Source organism: Somniosus microcephalus, chromosome 29 (genome assembly GCF_052327205.1).
Source record: "Somniosus microcephalus isolate GS21.2 chromosome 29, FLI_Smic_1.0, whole genome shotgun sequence".
NCBI lineage: Eukaryota > Metazoa > Chordata > Chondrichthyes > Squaliformes > Somniosidae > Somniosus > Somniosus microcephalus.
Genome location: NC_141015.1, coordinates 38,214,786 through 38,231,019, shown reverse-complemented (window position 1 = coordinate 38,231,019; position 16,234 = coordinate 38,214,786). Strand labels below are relative to the sequence as shown.

Sequence of the window (16,234 nt, the reverse complement as noted above, 5' to 3'; positions counted from 1 at the left end):
ATGGTAACAAGCTGCCTTGGGTAAGCAAGAATAGTATTTGCCTCACCTGTCAAAAGGTCACCAGTGAGTGCTGTCTTAATGATGTCATGGGGTGGCTAAGAGAACCTTGACTGCCTGAAACCAATTGTTGTAAAGCATAAAGCTTTTCAGGCAAGAGAATTTCGGACTGATGGGCTCGGGTAGTTCCCTTTGTTGCTGTTCGGCTACGGGGTTTATTCAATGCACTATGCCTCGCCTTTGAACACGGTCCATTGGGATTTTTTTTATTAGTTCCTGGGATGTGGGCGTCGCTGGCAAGGCCAGCATTTATTGCCCATCCCTAGTTGCCCCTGAGAAGGTGGTGGTGAGCCGCCTTCTTGAACCACTGCAGTCCGTGTGGTGAAGGTACTCCCACCGTGCTGTTAGGGAGGGAGTTCCTTCATCGTCGCTGGGTCAAAATCCTGGAACGGCCAATTGAAAAGCATTTATCCTAGTATAGCTGAAAAGGAAGAAAGGCCTTCATTTACAACAGCACCCTATCACATCTCTCCAACATCCCAAAGAACTTCAGTGAGTTTCTTTTGAAGTGCAGAGAGTGTGATGTAGGCAAATGCCAGTTGGACACCACTAGATCCCAGGCCAGTGAATCAGCGTGTCGTCCACTTTACAGCGAGCAACACCATGCGAGCTCCGCGGTCCATTTTTTTTAACGAAAATTGCAGACTATTTACTTTCACTGAACAGCGGTGGAGTGTTTTGTGTGCCTCTTAAATCCACATGGCACGAGCCAATGAAGGGACGAGCTTGCATTTGTTAAGCGCCTTGCAGTGCATTGGACCATTAGTTCTGTGCAGCAGTGAAACAAGGCAACGTGACTGCGTTCCTGCGCACACTGCCAAGCTGCTGATTTTTGGCTGCATTGCTGTGGTCGTGCCCCGCACTGTGGCAGGATTGCCAAGTGTCAGCTTGGCTCAGTTGGTAGCACAGTCTCCTCGGAGTCAGAAGGCTATAGATCAAGGCCCATTCAGGGGCTGGGGCACCACATCTGGGTTGTCGGGGCGATACTTGAAGCACAGCTATAAAGGCAAATGTGGCAGCTGATTGGCACCGAGCAAGATCCTACAAACAATGACCATGGAGCCACCTTATTCCCTTCAGTGGGCCAGGCTGTGCTGTATAGGCAACAACGATTGATGGATTACGACGCGTAATGAGACTTTGCATTTTCTATGGATGTGGGACAATTGCTGATAGTAGTTGGGGAAACAGAAGGCAAGATTATTGCTGCATTATACTCTTCATCGGATAAAGCAGGCAAATGGGATTAGAAGGGGTTTTTTTTGTCGTGAAATGAGATGACGGAATAGATCTGCTGAGTCTGCCAGGAGCTCGCACTGTTGTGATTTATTGAAATGAATATGCCAAGTTGAGAGAGATATATATATATATATATATATATATATATATTATATATAGGCAGTTTCAGCAGCAATCGAATTTGGGTTATCCACTGCATCCAATGTGAATGCGTTCTGGCACAGCAATTTTGTCTACGTGTTGTGAATCGTGATCTGGTAGAAACTAAGACTTGCATTTATTTCAAAGCGAGTCACGTCTCTTGGCCGCGTCTAAAAGCATTCAGATAAAATTACCTTGCAACGCAGTGACTGTTCAGTTCGGCAAATGTGGCAGCCATTTTTGCACCCAGAAATATTCTAAAGCAACAGCTTTGAGGTTGGACATATTCCTGGCCGCCAATGACCGACTTAATCTGAAACACATTCGCTGTGGAACAACGCAAGATTCATCCATTTTGCTGGGCGCCCTGCTCTTCGAAGAGTGCCATGGCATCTTCAGGGTAAACATTAAAGAGTTGGGGCAGGACTTAAGCTGAATGCTTCATCTGAAGGATGGCACCTGCCAGTGCTGCATTGGCATGTCAGCCTAGATTATGAGCTCACGTCCTGCCTCAGATGCTTCTTAGTAATGGGCAGCTTGTGTGCTGGGAGGGCACTGTGTTCGTGATGGATGTTCCTTGGTCAATATTTGACACTTTGCTATCATTAAAAATTTCAAGGGAGGATTGGTGGTGGGGAGTGTTAGTAATAAACTAATAAATCCATCCTGAAGAAAGAGAGACTGGCATTTCTACAGCGCCTTCCACAACCACCAGACATCCCAAAGCCAGTGAAGTACTTTCGAAGTGTAGTCACTACTACAGGAAATGTGGCAGCCAATTTACACACAGCAAGCTCCCACAAACAGCAATGAGATAATGACCAGATAATCTGTTTTAGTGATGTTGGTTGAGTGATAAATATTGGCCAGGACACCGGAGCCAACTCCCCTGCTCTTCGAAATAGTGCCATGGGATCTTTTACGTCCACCTGAGAGACCAGACGGGGCCTCGGTTTAACGTCTCATCCGAAACACGGCACCTGCGACAGTGCAGCACTCCCAGGGGTGTCCGTCTAGGTTTTTGTGCTCAAGTCTCTGGAGTGGGACTTGAGCCCACAACCTTCTGACTCGGACGGAATTGCTCGTTACCCATTAACCAAACGACCATGGAACATGCAGCGAAAAGTATCACAAATATAAAAAGGGGGGGGGAAAGTGGTTGATGCGCTGAAAAAATTGTGGGCAGAAACATTTTTGCACCAGAGTTGCTCCTTTTCAAATCTTGCATAAAATCATTGTGATCCAACAGCGCAGTTAACCGAATCCACACAGGACAGATCTGAACGGGAAGATTTTAGACTAGTAGAATTTAATAGCGCTGGAGGATGGCCATTTGGCCCATCATGCCTGTGCTGGCGTGTCTGCAAGAGCTGATCCACTTAGTCCCATAACCCTGTCGTTTACCCATACCCTTTTACAGGAAACTCTTTGGTATCCGGCACCGATGGGACCGGGATGGTGCCGGTTGATTAAAAAGTCCGGATGACAAAGAGGGTTATCTACCGAGGCTATATTTAACAAACAAAAATAAAAAAATCAAGAAATGCGCAATATACAGTAACTGGGTACTCACCTATAGAATGTTGTGTTAAATGGATGGTGGCAGATGCTCGATTAAGTACAGTACTGCCAGTTGAGGGTAATCCATAACTCTTTAATTACTTAACAGTAAAACAAAACTTATACAGTAAACGACTATACAATACAGTAGTTGACTGTACACTTATTCCAAGTCCTTTTGCTTGGACCAACTTTTGGGAATTCCATAATGCAAGACAGGGGAGATAATTCACGATAAAGATGGAGAGACACACAGAAAATTGGCAGATTGGAAGAGACTCCCGGCAGCGCGGGAGAGTCAGACTCCTGTTGTTGAGGTGTTCGGACTTCCGACAGCGCCAAGAAGCCGAGTAGTGGCAGTTTGGAGAACTACCCCCACTGACTAATTCGGCCACCGCGGGAGACTCAGACTCGGCAACATTTCCGGTTATTGAGGTGTTGTTTTCGGAGTATGAATTTTGCCGGTTATTAAAGAATTCTGGATATTTAGGTGCCGTTTAAACGAGAGTTTCCTGTAAATGTTTCTTTCAAATATTTATGCACTCCCTTTGACTGTGTAGTTTTTGTTACGGATAGTCGAGGGTTGAGATGTTAACCAATACTGCATTGTCACTGCAGGGGCCTATTGATTGAAGCGGTGTCACGCAGTGCTTGATTGCAGTGTTGATTGAAGTCTTATCTGGGCAGCCAGCTTCTTCGTGTAGAGCGACCGTGGTTCAGCATGATCTAGCGCACAAACAGTCAAGTTTAAATGTGCAGAAGCAATTGATTGGACGCAGGGAAGGGGAAATGTTCAGGGGCTGCAGTGGCAAATGTAATTTATTCTTATGTACGGCGAGACTTGAGCAAAAGCTACAAGAGGGTTCGATCAAAAACGCAGCTTTCAAAAAAAATTTAAAAAATACGCGTGGGTGAAATTGTGCCTCGATTTAAAAATAAATAAATAAATAAATAAATAAATAAAAATTAAAAAAATAAATAAAATAAAATAAAAAAATTCTCATCCTTGTTTTAAAATCCCTCCATGGCCTCACAACCTTCCTATATCCCTGTAACCTCCGCCAGCCCTAGTACCCTCTGAGATATCTGCACTCCTTCAATTCTGGGCTCTTGTGCATCCCCCTGATTTTTAATCGCTCCGCCATTGGTGGCTGTCCTAAACTCTGGAATTCCCTCCCTAAAGCTCTCCACCTTTCCAGCTCTTTTTTTAAGATGCTCTTTAAAATGTACCTCTTCACCTGTCCTAATATCACCTTGTGTGGCTCAGTGCGAAATTTTGCTTAATAACCGCTCCTGTGAAGCGACTTGTGGGGTGGGGTGGGGGAGGGGGGCATTTTACTAAGTCAAAGGCACTATATAAATGCAAGTGCTAGTTGCGCTTCGACACAGCGTGAAACTCGAGGTGACGTTCTGGTGAAGACACTGAAGTATTAACGCGGCATCATTGAGTGTGAGTTTGCGTGCGTGATCAACATTGCCACAAGGTGAGGCGTACCCAACCACACACTATCAGGTTCCACACTAAGCCCTGGATGGGGTCGAGCTTCTTGAGTGTTGTTGGAGCTGCACTCATCCAGGCAAGTGGAGAATATTCCATCACACTCCTTACTTATGCCTTGTAGATGGTGAAAAGGCTTTGGGGAGTCGGGAGGTGAGTCATTCGGTGCAGAATACCTAGCCTCTGACCTGCTCTTGTTGCCACAGTATTTATGTGACTGGTCCAGTTAAGTTTCTGGTCAATGGTGACCCCCAAGATACTGGTAGTGGGGGATTTGGCGATGGTAATGCCATTTGAGTGTCAAGGGGCGGTGGTTAGACTCTCGCTTGTTGGAGATGGTCATTGCCTGGCACTTGTGTGGCGTGAATGTTACCTTGTTAGTAGCATTGTAGTGTTCAGCAACACCCTATGCAGCTTGCCCCGAGACTGATCTAGAATTGGTACACTAGCAAAATGTGTATCTGAAGTCAATTGCACAACTGAGACGTTCAAAAAGGGATTAGTAGAATATCGATTCTACCAGATTGCAGTATTAATGGAGTGCACATTCCCACTGTGCGTACGTCTGGTTTCAGCAAAACTCATTCAACAAAACTTCTGGAAATGTTGCTTTTTTTCCCTCTACAAGATTCTCAAGATAACGTTTTAAAAGGTAACGATCGAATGTTGTTGAGCCATGGCTTAGTGGGCAGCACCTTCGCCACTGAGTCAGAAGGTCGTGGGTTCAAGTCCCGCTCCAGAGACTTGCTGAGGGAGCGCTGCACTGTCTGAGGTGCCGTCTTTCGGGTGAGACGTTGAGCCCAGGCCCCGTCTGCCCTCTCGGGTGGATGTAAAAGATCCAATTTCAAAATTTCAAAGAAGAGCAGGGGAGGTCTCCCTGGTGTCCTGGGGCCAATATTTATCCCTCAATTAACATCACTAAAAACAGATTATCTGGTCATTATCACATTGCTGTTTGTGGGAGCTTGCTGTGTGCAAATTGGCTGCTGCGTTTCCTACATTGCAACACTGACTGCACTCCTTCAAATGTACTTCATTGGCTGTAAAGCATTTTGGGAAGTCCTGAGGTTGTTAAAATGCAAGTCTTTTATTGGGTTGAGAGTGGTGGGACTCCCAATTCTCCTGAGTTCGTGAATCCTGAGTTCGTGAAATTGGCTATGATGAGGCAGTAGGTGGAAGACTGTGAGGAAGAAAAATAGGAACTGGTTTATCCCTGGAACTTCTTGTATGGCACTCCTTAACAGTGAAGCAGCTCCAGCAGAGTCTTCCCTTGTGGGAAGCTCAGAGGAAAGGTAATAAAACGCCTCACAAAAATAATGTGACCTTTTATACAACTGGAACACGTGACTTTCTAAAATATTTATAGCAAATATATATTGTTGGGCCACAGTTGGAGTGCTTGGTATGATTTTTTTCACACCCATTGTGAGAGAGGACATTGGAGCCACAGTGCGACGTATAGACTCACTGGGGTGTTGCCGGGGATGAGAACATGTTGCTATAATGAAGACTTGAAAGCTTCGGGCTGCATTCACTCGAGCAGAGAAGGTTAAGGGGAATCTGAGAGAAGTGTTCAAAATTATGAAAGCATTTGAGAGGTTAAACACAGAAGCATAAGGGGCATAAACTTGACCTTCATATTGGAAGGAACAGGGGATGTTGAAAGAAAATTCTTCTAAGTTTTTTAGGATTTTGAATGCGCAAGGGGCAATTGAAGCCAAGTTGGTCACGACATTATATGAAGGGATTAGGTAAACATTTGAAGAGGAAAAATAAGAGAGGGTGCAGAGAAAGACCATGGAAATGGCATTAGAACTGAGAGCTTCAATATAGAGCCTGTGCAGATATAACACATCTAGTGTACTGAATTTTTATGCCTCTAACAACATTACGTGTAGCTTTAGAATGTTTACTGCATTTTTTTTTATTGTCTCAGGTATAAAATTTGTCAGTTTTAGCCCTTGTAAATTAAAGTATACGGGCTAGATTGTGGTTTCAAGAATTGTTTTTTTTAATTGGGGTGTATCGCTGCCTTCACTTTTCAATTTTTAAATGATAGAGACTGTACCTTTTGATTTGATTTGAATCTTTCTTCAAAGGTTTTTTTTTAATCCCTTTTTCAATTATAATGGATTTCTTTGTCCAGTTCTCAACATTTCCATTCCATTCAGTTAAGTGGTTCACATTAACATCCAAGCAGAGTATTATGTTCTCCGCCCTTGCGTACAAACTCCTGGATCAAAGACGCAGACTAATTTATACTCGTTGCATGCAAGGTTTGGAGAATCTCCTGCAGTAGGAGGTCTTGCACTTTGGAAGAAGGTCCTAATGATGTGTTCACTGGTTACAATCAATTGCTTTTTAATCAGCCATTCATATGCAGCCCTGAATGAGGTGACCTTCTAGAAAGAAAGAACAAACGTGCATTTATATACAGGAAACTCTTTTTTTATCTGGGACCGGCGTGGTGCCGGTTTATCAAAAAGTCCGGATTACAGAGAGGTATAGTAAAAGGTACGAGAGCTCCGTACACAGCAACAAATCCAGGCTTCCCTGTTGCTTAGCCACATGTGCAGGAACTCCAGCCACAGACCAAGCGTCCCTGTTGCTTAGCAACAAGTGTAGGAGCCCCAGTTACACAGCCACAGATCCAGGAACTGCCACTAATATGAAGTAAAATTTACCTGAACCTACTCCTGAATTTTGCCGGTTAACCGAGATTTCCGGACATTTAGGTGCTGGTAAATCGAGTTTCCTGTAGCACCTTTCACGACCGTGGGATGTTGCAAAGTGCTTCCCAACCAATTAAGTACCCTTTGAAGCGTAATCACTGTAATGCAGGAAATGCGATAGCCAATGTGCGCACAGCAAGCTCCCACAAACAACAATGTGATGATGATCCAGATCATTTGGTTGAGGGATAAATATTGGCCAGGACACCGGGAAGGACTCCCCTGCTCCTCTTCAAACAGTGCAATGGGATCTTTTACATCAGGGCAGACATGGTCATAGAAACTAGGAGCAGGAGTAGGCCATTCGGCCCTTCGAGCCTGCTCCGCCATTCAACGAGGTCATGGCTGATCATCCAAACCCTAGCACCCAGTCCCTACACTGACAGCCATCCCACCCAAGCCCTATCCCCGTAACCCCACATATTTAATCCCCCCTAACACTAAGGGCCAATTTTTATCATGGCCAATCAACCTAACCCACACATCTTTGGACTGTGGGAGGAAACCGGAGCACCCGGAGGAAACCCACGCAAACACGGGGAGAATGTGCAAACTCCACACAGACAGTCACCCGAGGCCGGATTTGAACCCGGGTCCCTGGCGCTGTGAGGCAACAGTGCTAACCACTATGCCACCGTGCTGCCCAAGGTCTCGGGCCTCAGTTTAACATCTCATTTGGAAAAACAGCACCTCCAACAGTGCAGCACTTCCTCAGTGCTACACAGAAGTGTCAGCCTGGATTATGCGCTCAAGTCTTTGGAGCGCAACCTTGTGACTCGGAGGAGAGAGTGCTACCCACTGAGTCACGGCTAACATAGATAGAGGTATGTAAGGGGAGTGAATAAAACGCAAACGCTATACCATCTGAGTCAGGATTGTAATGAAGATTCAATGTTGAGTTGATACTTAGATTGGATAATGGTTTGCTCCGTGTGTGCAGCACAGTTTCTGTTTGTGCGTGAGCGTGCACACCATTCTTGACCAAAAACTTGTCATCTAGTCCTCAACGTAGTCAAAAAACACACTCTGCTTGACTCCGTGGCATTGCTCATTGTGGGTTAGAGGATGCGGTAGCAGTTTGCGAAGAGTGTGAAATAAATGAATAGTGTGGTAGTGTATTGTGATTGGCTAAGATTTTATGTACTGAAAACTCTGTATTTGTGATGAGTGCATCTCTGAATTGTTTATTACATCACTAGTGAACCATCTCCTGATGTTGCTCCCAGTAAATCGCAGTCTTTCAGGATGGGATGATTTCCATGTTGCACAATCTATTTCTCTACCCGAAGGCAGAGCTGTACTTAAGCTTGGGGGGTGCGTGTGTGTCTTTAGTGCACAAAATCTAATTCCTGTAATTACGCATGATTCTTGAGGCCAATTAAACTTTAATTACTGTTGGCGGGGAAAATTTGAAAATTGCCTGTGCTTAGAAATTAGCGCTGACTTAGGCTCCTAATCTCTTAATGGTGGATGTTACAGACTGGTAACTATTGATTTTGTTTCCGTCTAAAATGCTTAGTTGCTAATTGGTTATTTTCGCACCGATTTCGATGGGTAAGTTGCAGAGCTCTCAACCTGTAATTAGTTTGTCTTTTGTGAATATGAAATATCAGCAAATGGAGTTCAATTATTACATTTTTAATACATTACTCATCGATCTCTTGTGTTGTTGCACACGGGGAGTTGAGATCAAGTGGATGAAGCAGGGTCAAGAGACCAGGAGCTAACTGGACCACGATGCACAGATGTCATTCAGTCCCCATTTTAGGCTTACATTCTTTCCCTTTCGCCCATCACCCCCTGTGCTCGCTGACCTACATTGGCTCCCGGTTAAGCAATGCCTCGATTTCAAAAGTCTCATCCTTGTTTTCAAATCGCTCCATGGCTTCGCCCCTTCCTATCTCTGTAATCTCCATCAGCCCAACAACCCCTCAAACCGCGCCCCCCCCCCCCCCCCCCCCCCCCCCAGGATATCTGCGCTCCTCTAATTCTGCCCTCTTGAGCATCCCTGATTATAATCGCTCCACCATTGGTGGCCGTCCTTCAGCTGCCTGGGCCCTAAGTTCTGGAATTCCCTGCCTAAACCTCTCCGCCTCGCTACCTCTCTCTCCCCCTTTAAGACGCTCCTTAAAACCTACCTCTTTGACCAAGCTTTTGGTCACCTGCCCTAATTTCTCCTTATGTGGCCCGGTGACAATTTTTTTGTCTTTATAATACTCCTGTGCAGCGCCTTGTGGTGCTGGCTGGCGATATATAGAGTCCAGACTGCTGTGCTAATATCTGTTTTGGGACTGGTATTGCAGGTCTGCCATGCTCTAGCAGTTTTTAATAAGTAAACTTGTGATTTTAATCTCATGTACATTCTATTTTGTTGACTCTTGTTTTTTGTTTATTTCACGAGCTGTTGTCACTTTTTAATTTGCAAACCTTTCATGGACCATCTGCAATTGGTTATTGATGGGGCAGTTATCTCTGCTCCTCCCTGCTCTGCGCACTGATGGGAATAAATAATACTTTGAAGTGCGCGCTCCTGGTGACTGCACTGAAACCCAATGGCCTGGAGCAGCATTTGACAACGCTGTACTCGGGGTAATGATCTAGCGGGGTAATGATCCAGCTGGGAACCCAGTCCATCATTGGCAGCAAAAGGCACTCCTTTTCTGATGAAAGACTGCGCTGTTCCATGAGCTGACTACAATGGGCATTGGCATAGGCTTTTGGAACGTGGCAGGCTCCACAATAAGTGGCTATTGAGGCAGGGGACCATAGCATCATTTCAAAAGGAAATTAGATAAGCCTTTGAAAAAAGGAAGAATATTAAAAGATCCATGGGCAAGGATGGGGAAGTGGGGTTACAGTTGAAGAGCTAGCACCGGCACAGGCCTGAGGGGCAGAATGGCCTCCTCCGATGTATTCTATATGTTCAGAGTAATATCGCAGCAGATTATGATGCCGAGTAACTGATTAGTTGGAATCCAATTGGAGTGGGAGAAATGGGAGAAAGAGATGCATTCTTAAAAATGGTTCCTGATGCTAAAATCCAAAGCAAGAAAAGGCCATTTGGCGCATCAAGCCTGCTCCGTCTGAAATCCATGTATGATAATTATTTCATGGACACTTTGTGCTTCTACCCATCTCCCGGCCCCCTCAAAACACCACCGCATGTGGATTCTGTATTAAGAAACACTAAATAAATTCCTCTACCTGCAACATCATGGTCAAGCAATGCTGGTAATGTCTCCTTACGCTCAGTCTCCCTTCGCAACAGATATCCATCCAGCTCCCTTTTTAAAGGAGCTACTTGACCCCAACTGAACACCCTTCTTTGGGAGTCTGTTCCACTATCCCGAGGGGGAATTATTTTCTTCTTTGAATCTCTAACCTTACTCGAGGCATGTGTATTCTGTACTTGTTGTTTCCTACATTACTGATGCGCTATTAATTACTCATAAAAGACTGAGAGTTAGAAGAGTAACCAAAGGCTTTTATTAACAACAGAATGGAGGTCTGCCTCGAGTGGTCGACCGGTCCAGGATACAAGGGCTGGGGAGCAGTCACCTTTATACTAGGACCTGTGGGAGGAGTCAGCCGAGGCATGTCCAGGCATGTACACAGTGGAATACAAACAGGAATACAAACAGTGGTTTACCACAATTACAACAGTGACTACACTTCAGATGTGCTTCATTGGCTGTTAAAGCGCTTTGGGACATCCTGAGGTTGTGAAAGGCGCTATAGAAATGCAAGTTCTTTCTTCACTTGTGCTCTTCACTTCTCTGCTCGTTGTCCAAGTTAATTGGCTTGTTTTACTCCAACCTTTGATAATGTTGAAGAAAGAACTTGCATTTGTACACAGCCTTATCCCATCCTTGGGATGCCCCCAAAGCATTTAGCCATTAGCAAATTATTTTACAGTGCAGTCACGGTCATTAGGTCGGCAAACGCAGCGGCCAATCTGTGCACAGCAAGCTCCCACAAACGACAAATGAGTGGCCAGTCAACCTGTGGACCAGGATACCGGGAGAACTCCCCTGCTCCTTATCAAATAGTACCAGGGGATGGTTTACATCCACCCGAGAGAGAAGACGGGGCCTTGGTTTTAACGCCTCGTTCAAACGGTGCATCTCTCCCATTTCTCCCACTCCAATTGGATTCCAATTAATCAGTTACTCGGCATCATAATCTGCTGCGATATTACTCTAAACATATAGGCCCAGAAATTCGGGTTGGGGGCTTCCCGCGGGTGCAAGCCCCCGACCTGCACTTACCTTGCGCGCCGGCCGTTGAGCTGTAGGGCCCCGTGGAATTCCGTTCAGGGGCCTGGCCCAGCTGCCGGCACGCTGTGCTTGCGTGTCCCAGGGGCGTAGTTAGTGCGATGCGTCCCCTGGGATCACGTGAGCCATGGGCAGCCAATCGGAGGAGGGAAAAGCCCATTCATAAGATTGACAGGAAGACCTGTCAAAACTTATGAATACTACGGCCCCAAAATAGCAGTAAACCTTCAAATAATTTTTTTTTTAAATCACACTTTTTAAATAAACTATAAATTTCATTAAATAACTATTTTAAACAATAATTTAAATTTAAAAAAATAATAATTTTATATTCTAATGGGGCTAAAAATAAACTTACCTTGCTTTAAAGTATTTAAAAATAATAAACCTGTGGAAAAAATGTTTTAATTTTAATTAATTGACCACTTACCTTGTAAAAAGGCCTTATGCCTGCATTTTACATTTCTAAATACTGCAGGCTTACGATCCCGGGAAAACCTGCAAAAAAAAAACCTAAGTTCAAAGCGCGTGCGCAGCGTTCGACCCTGAACCCCTTCGTTCAGGGGATCGGAAGTGCTGGTTTCCCGCGCATGCGCAGTGCATGCAGAAAACCGGCACTTCCATTTGGCCTACGGGTGAGTACCCAGCGCGTACCCACCCGTGGAGACCCGAATTTCTGGGCCATTGAATACATTGGAGGAGGCCATTCTGCCCCTCAGGCCTGTGCCAGTGCTAGCTCTTCAACTGTAACCCCACTCCCCTATTCTTGCCCTGGATCTTTTAATATTCTTCCTTTTTTCAAAGGCTTATCTAATTTCCTTTTGAAATTATGCTATGGTTCCCCTGCCTCAATAGCCACTTATTGTGGAGCCTGCCACGTTCCAAAAGCCTATGCCAATGCCCATTGTAGTGGGATTTTAACCCGCAACCTTCTGTCTCGGAGAGCGCCCCTCTATACTGAAGTGCAGTGGAGTTCGTTTCTGAATTATTGGGCGGGTTGTGACTCGATTAATGTAGAGGTGCTAATTGCTCATGGTTATGGGCTGGCTGCAGACAATCTCTCACTTGACCAATTTGGAAAGCCTTTTGGGAATTGGTGCATAGAACACTTGAGACAAAGTGACCGAGGATCATGGGCCGTAATCATTTTGTGCTTATGATGCAGCATCTTTATTGCCGAACGGACTGCTTGTTTACATCGACATAGCAGACAGGAGCAGGAGTAGGCCATTCGGCCCCTCGAGCCTGTTCCGCCATTTAATGAGATCATGGCTGATCATCCAAACTCAGTACCCTGTCCGTGCTTTCTCCCCATATCCCTTGATCCCTTCAGCCTTAAGAAATATATCTAACTCCTTCTTGAATATATTGAATGAATTGGCCTCAACTGCCTTCTGTGGTAGAGAATTCCACAGGTTCACCACTCTCTGGGTGAAGAAATTCCTCCTCATCTCTGTCCTAAATGGCTTACCCCTTATCCTTAGACTGTGACCCCTGGTTCTGGACTCCCCCGCCATCGGGAACATCCTTCCTGCATCTAGCCTGTCTAGTCCTGTTAGAATTTTATAAGTTTCAATGAGATCCCCTCTCATTCTTCTAAACTCCAGTGAGTACAAGCCCAATCGACCCAATCTCTCCTCATACGTCATTCCTGCCATCCCAGGTATCAGTCTGGTGAATCTTCGCTGCACTCCCTCCATGGCAAGAACATCCTCCCTCAGATAAGGCGACCAAAACTGCACACAATACTCAAGGTTATTCCACAGGTTCACCACTGTAGAAACATAAACATAGTTAAACGAGTCATTGATGTCAAGATTGTTTCTTTCCCACACATCTGTGACCTGGTCTTGTCTCTCGCTCTGCATTGCCCCAAATAAAACTTGTGTAATTTTGCTGCACGGGTTGGGGGGGAGAGGAAGAAAGAAAGTCTTGCATTTATATAGCACCTTTCACAACCACCGGACGTCTCAAAGCGCTTTACAGCCAATGAAGTACTTTCTGAAGTGTAGTCACTGTTGTAATGTGGGAAGCGCGACAACCAATTTGCGCACAGCATGCTCCCACAAACAGCAATGTGATAATGACTAGATAATCTGTTTTTGTTATGTTGGTTGAGGGATAAATATTGGCCCCAGGACACCGGGGAGAACTCCCCTGCACTTTTTTGAAATAGTGCCGTGGGATCTTTTATGTCCGCCTGAGAGAGCAGACGGGGCCTCAAGGGGAAAGCAAGAGAAATTACTGGAGGTTTATTTTTAAATCCATTGTACTTTACTCAGGAATAATGTTTATTGAAACACTGTCCCCAACATACCAGCAGTTCATCAACTGCACCAGAGCAAGTGATTGTACCTGGGAGCTGTTATCTCAGCCATGGGTACAGTTTAGGATATCAAGTGGCACAAATAGTATGTCTAAAGTTATTGACACCGATTTTGCGATAGGAATAACAGTCAGTCAGGCGATCAGCGCTCAGTTATTAAAGAGTAAATCGGACAGCAACTTCTGGTGTCTGCACGTGCAGTTAAACGCAGAAATTCGGGAGTTGCTGTCTGATCTGCCCTGATCCTCCACAAGCTTCGCTGAACCGCTACCTCGTCGAGAAATTCAGCATTAAAACACACGGAGGGCATGAATTGTGCTACTTATCCTCTAGATACCCACTTAAAATGCAGAAAAATTTGGGGCTTGTCCATTCAAGTGTAAGTGATTTTTTTACGGTGTGATAAGTCTTAATTACTACCAAACAACCTCTTTGGCACTGAAAATTTACTTTTAAAAGTGTGGGATCGCCTTTCTTCAGACTTTAATTGTTCAAATTTTAAAAATATTAACTAAAATTTTTTTTAACTTTTTCTTTGTCTTTCTCTCTCTCTCTCCTCAATCCGATCTTTCTTTACCTCTATTTCACTTTCTGTACATGATTTTATGTTGAATTAAATATTCAAACTTACATTTCCTGGTTCAAACACTGTGTGCCTCAGTAAGGATTCTCTAATCTGGTTGAGGAGACACACCGTTGCTTGTCCTGCTCTCGCAGGTCCCAGGTCCCCTGTAGAGGGCACCACGCTGTTTCAGTCTCCCCATGATCGTAAGTTGCCGATCAAAAGTTTAGAAGAATGAGAGGTGATCTCATTGAAACATACACAATTCTTACAGGGCTTGACAGGGTAGATGCAGGGAGGATGTTTCCCCTGGCTGGGGAAGTCTAGGACCAGGGGTCACAGTCTCCGAATAAGGGGTCAGCCATTTCGGACTGAGATGAGGAGAAATTTCTTCACTTGGAGGGTGGTGAATCTTTGGAATTCTCTACCCCAGAGGGCTGTGGAGGCTCAGTCGCTGAGTATATTCAAGTCAGAGATTGATAGATTTTTGAATATTGAGGGATATGGGGATCGTGCAGGAATGTGGAGTTGAGGTAGAAGATCAGCCATGATCTTATTGAATGGCGTAGCAGGCTTGAAGGGCCAAATGACTTCCTCCTGCTCCTATTTCTTATGTTATTAAAAGCCCGCGGGACGTCTGGGCAGCTGTAAGTGTAATGAACGACCAACACCATTCGATCATCATTGACCACAAAATCCGGGCCATTGTATTTAACAGAATCACAGAAAAGTACAGCACAGAAAGCGACCATTCGGTCCATCGAGCCTGTGCTGGCTCTGTCGAAGAGCAGTCCAGTTAGTCTCTCTTCCCCCAGCCACCTTTCGCTGAATTCTGGACTGTATGCGGCTATTGAAATAACTGGAGTCCTGTTCCCTCAATCCTCTTCCCCCTCAATTCTTGGTGCTCACGTTAGCCAACATTATCAATGATTCCCACTGCTCGGGCATCAGCCCTTATTCCCCTTCAAATCTGCCACCTTCACCCCATCTTCAAAAAAACAAAGAAAAAACCCCGCCACCCTTGAGTGACACAGATTGCAGACCCTTCTGTCATTGTCAACTACTGTCCCATCTCCAACCTTGAACGTGTCATCACTGCCCAGCTTCATCCCCACCTCTCCCGCAACGCCCTGCTTGAACCCCCTCCCATCCAGGTCCGTCGTTTACCCAGTCCCGGGTTGGCTCTAATACTGGCGCGATGGGCCGAATGGCCTCCTTCTGTGCTGTATCATTCTATAAAAGTCGCACTGTAGTACTCCCCCCTTAGTATTCAAACTTAAAACTCTCATCTTCATCTTCAGGTCCTTCCGCAATCAAATGTTAAATAAATGCAAGATCTGTGTTGATCTTCCTAGTTAGAAAGTTAAGGGTGGCGGGAGAATAGGTGTGGAAGAGTACGGGTGAAGTGATGGGATAGTAGTAGTGCATTTGAGAGGGAAGAATGTGTGTGTATTATGGGCTGCTTTCAGCTCCGCTTGGTTGATTTTTGCCTTGGTTTAGCCAGGAGAATGAGATCTCTGCCCACGTGCGAGGTGCCTGCGAATGCTGTGTGTCTGAAGGGTTAAGTCCGCTTGGTTGCCATGCATTCATGAACTGAAATCTTGAAGTTTATTTCCGGGCAATCGTTCCACCGATCAGTTGATCACTTGCTCCGTCCGCTCACCCATTTTGCTCTGATATCTGCGCTGTGAAACATGTACCCCGTGCAACAGGGTGGAGTGATGGCATGACTGCTGACAGCCAAGAGCTCGAGCACCGACGTTGGACGTCCCCATCAGTTTTGGCCAGTGGGGAAAATAACCGGCGGCACCCACAGCTCAATGTTGGGCTGGGAAGAAATGATGG

General features: G+C 45.4%; 1 protein-coding gene across 1 annotated transcript in view; it reads left to right on the top strand.

The window, feature by feature from the left end:
• The window catches only part of mcu (mitochondrial calcium uniporter), an 88,259-nt gene continuing 72,025 nt past the window's right edge, over positions 1 to 16,234 (top strand). Inside the window, exons 1-2 of the mRNA XM_085969988.1 lie at positions 1 to 20; positions 1,585 to 1,837. Coding sequence (XP_085826114.1) covers positions 1 to 20; positions 1,585 to 1,837 — 273 coding nt within the window. The remainder of the gene's footprint in view (positions 21 to 1,584; positions 1,838 to 16,234) is intronic.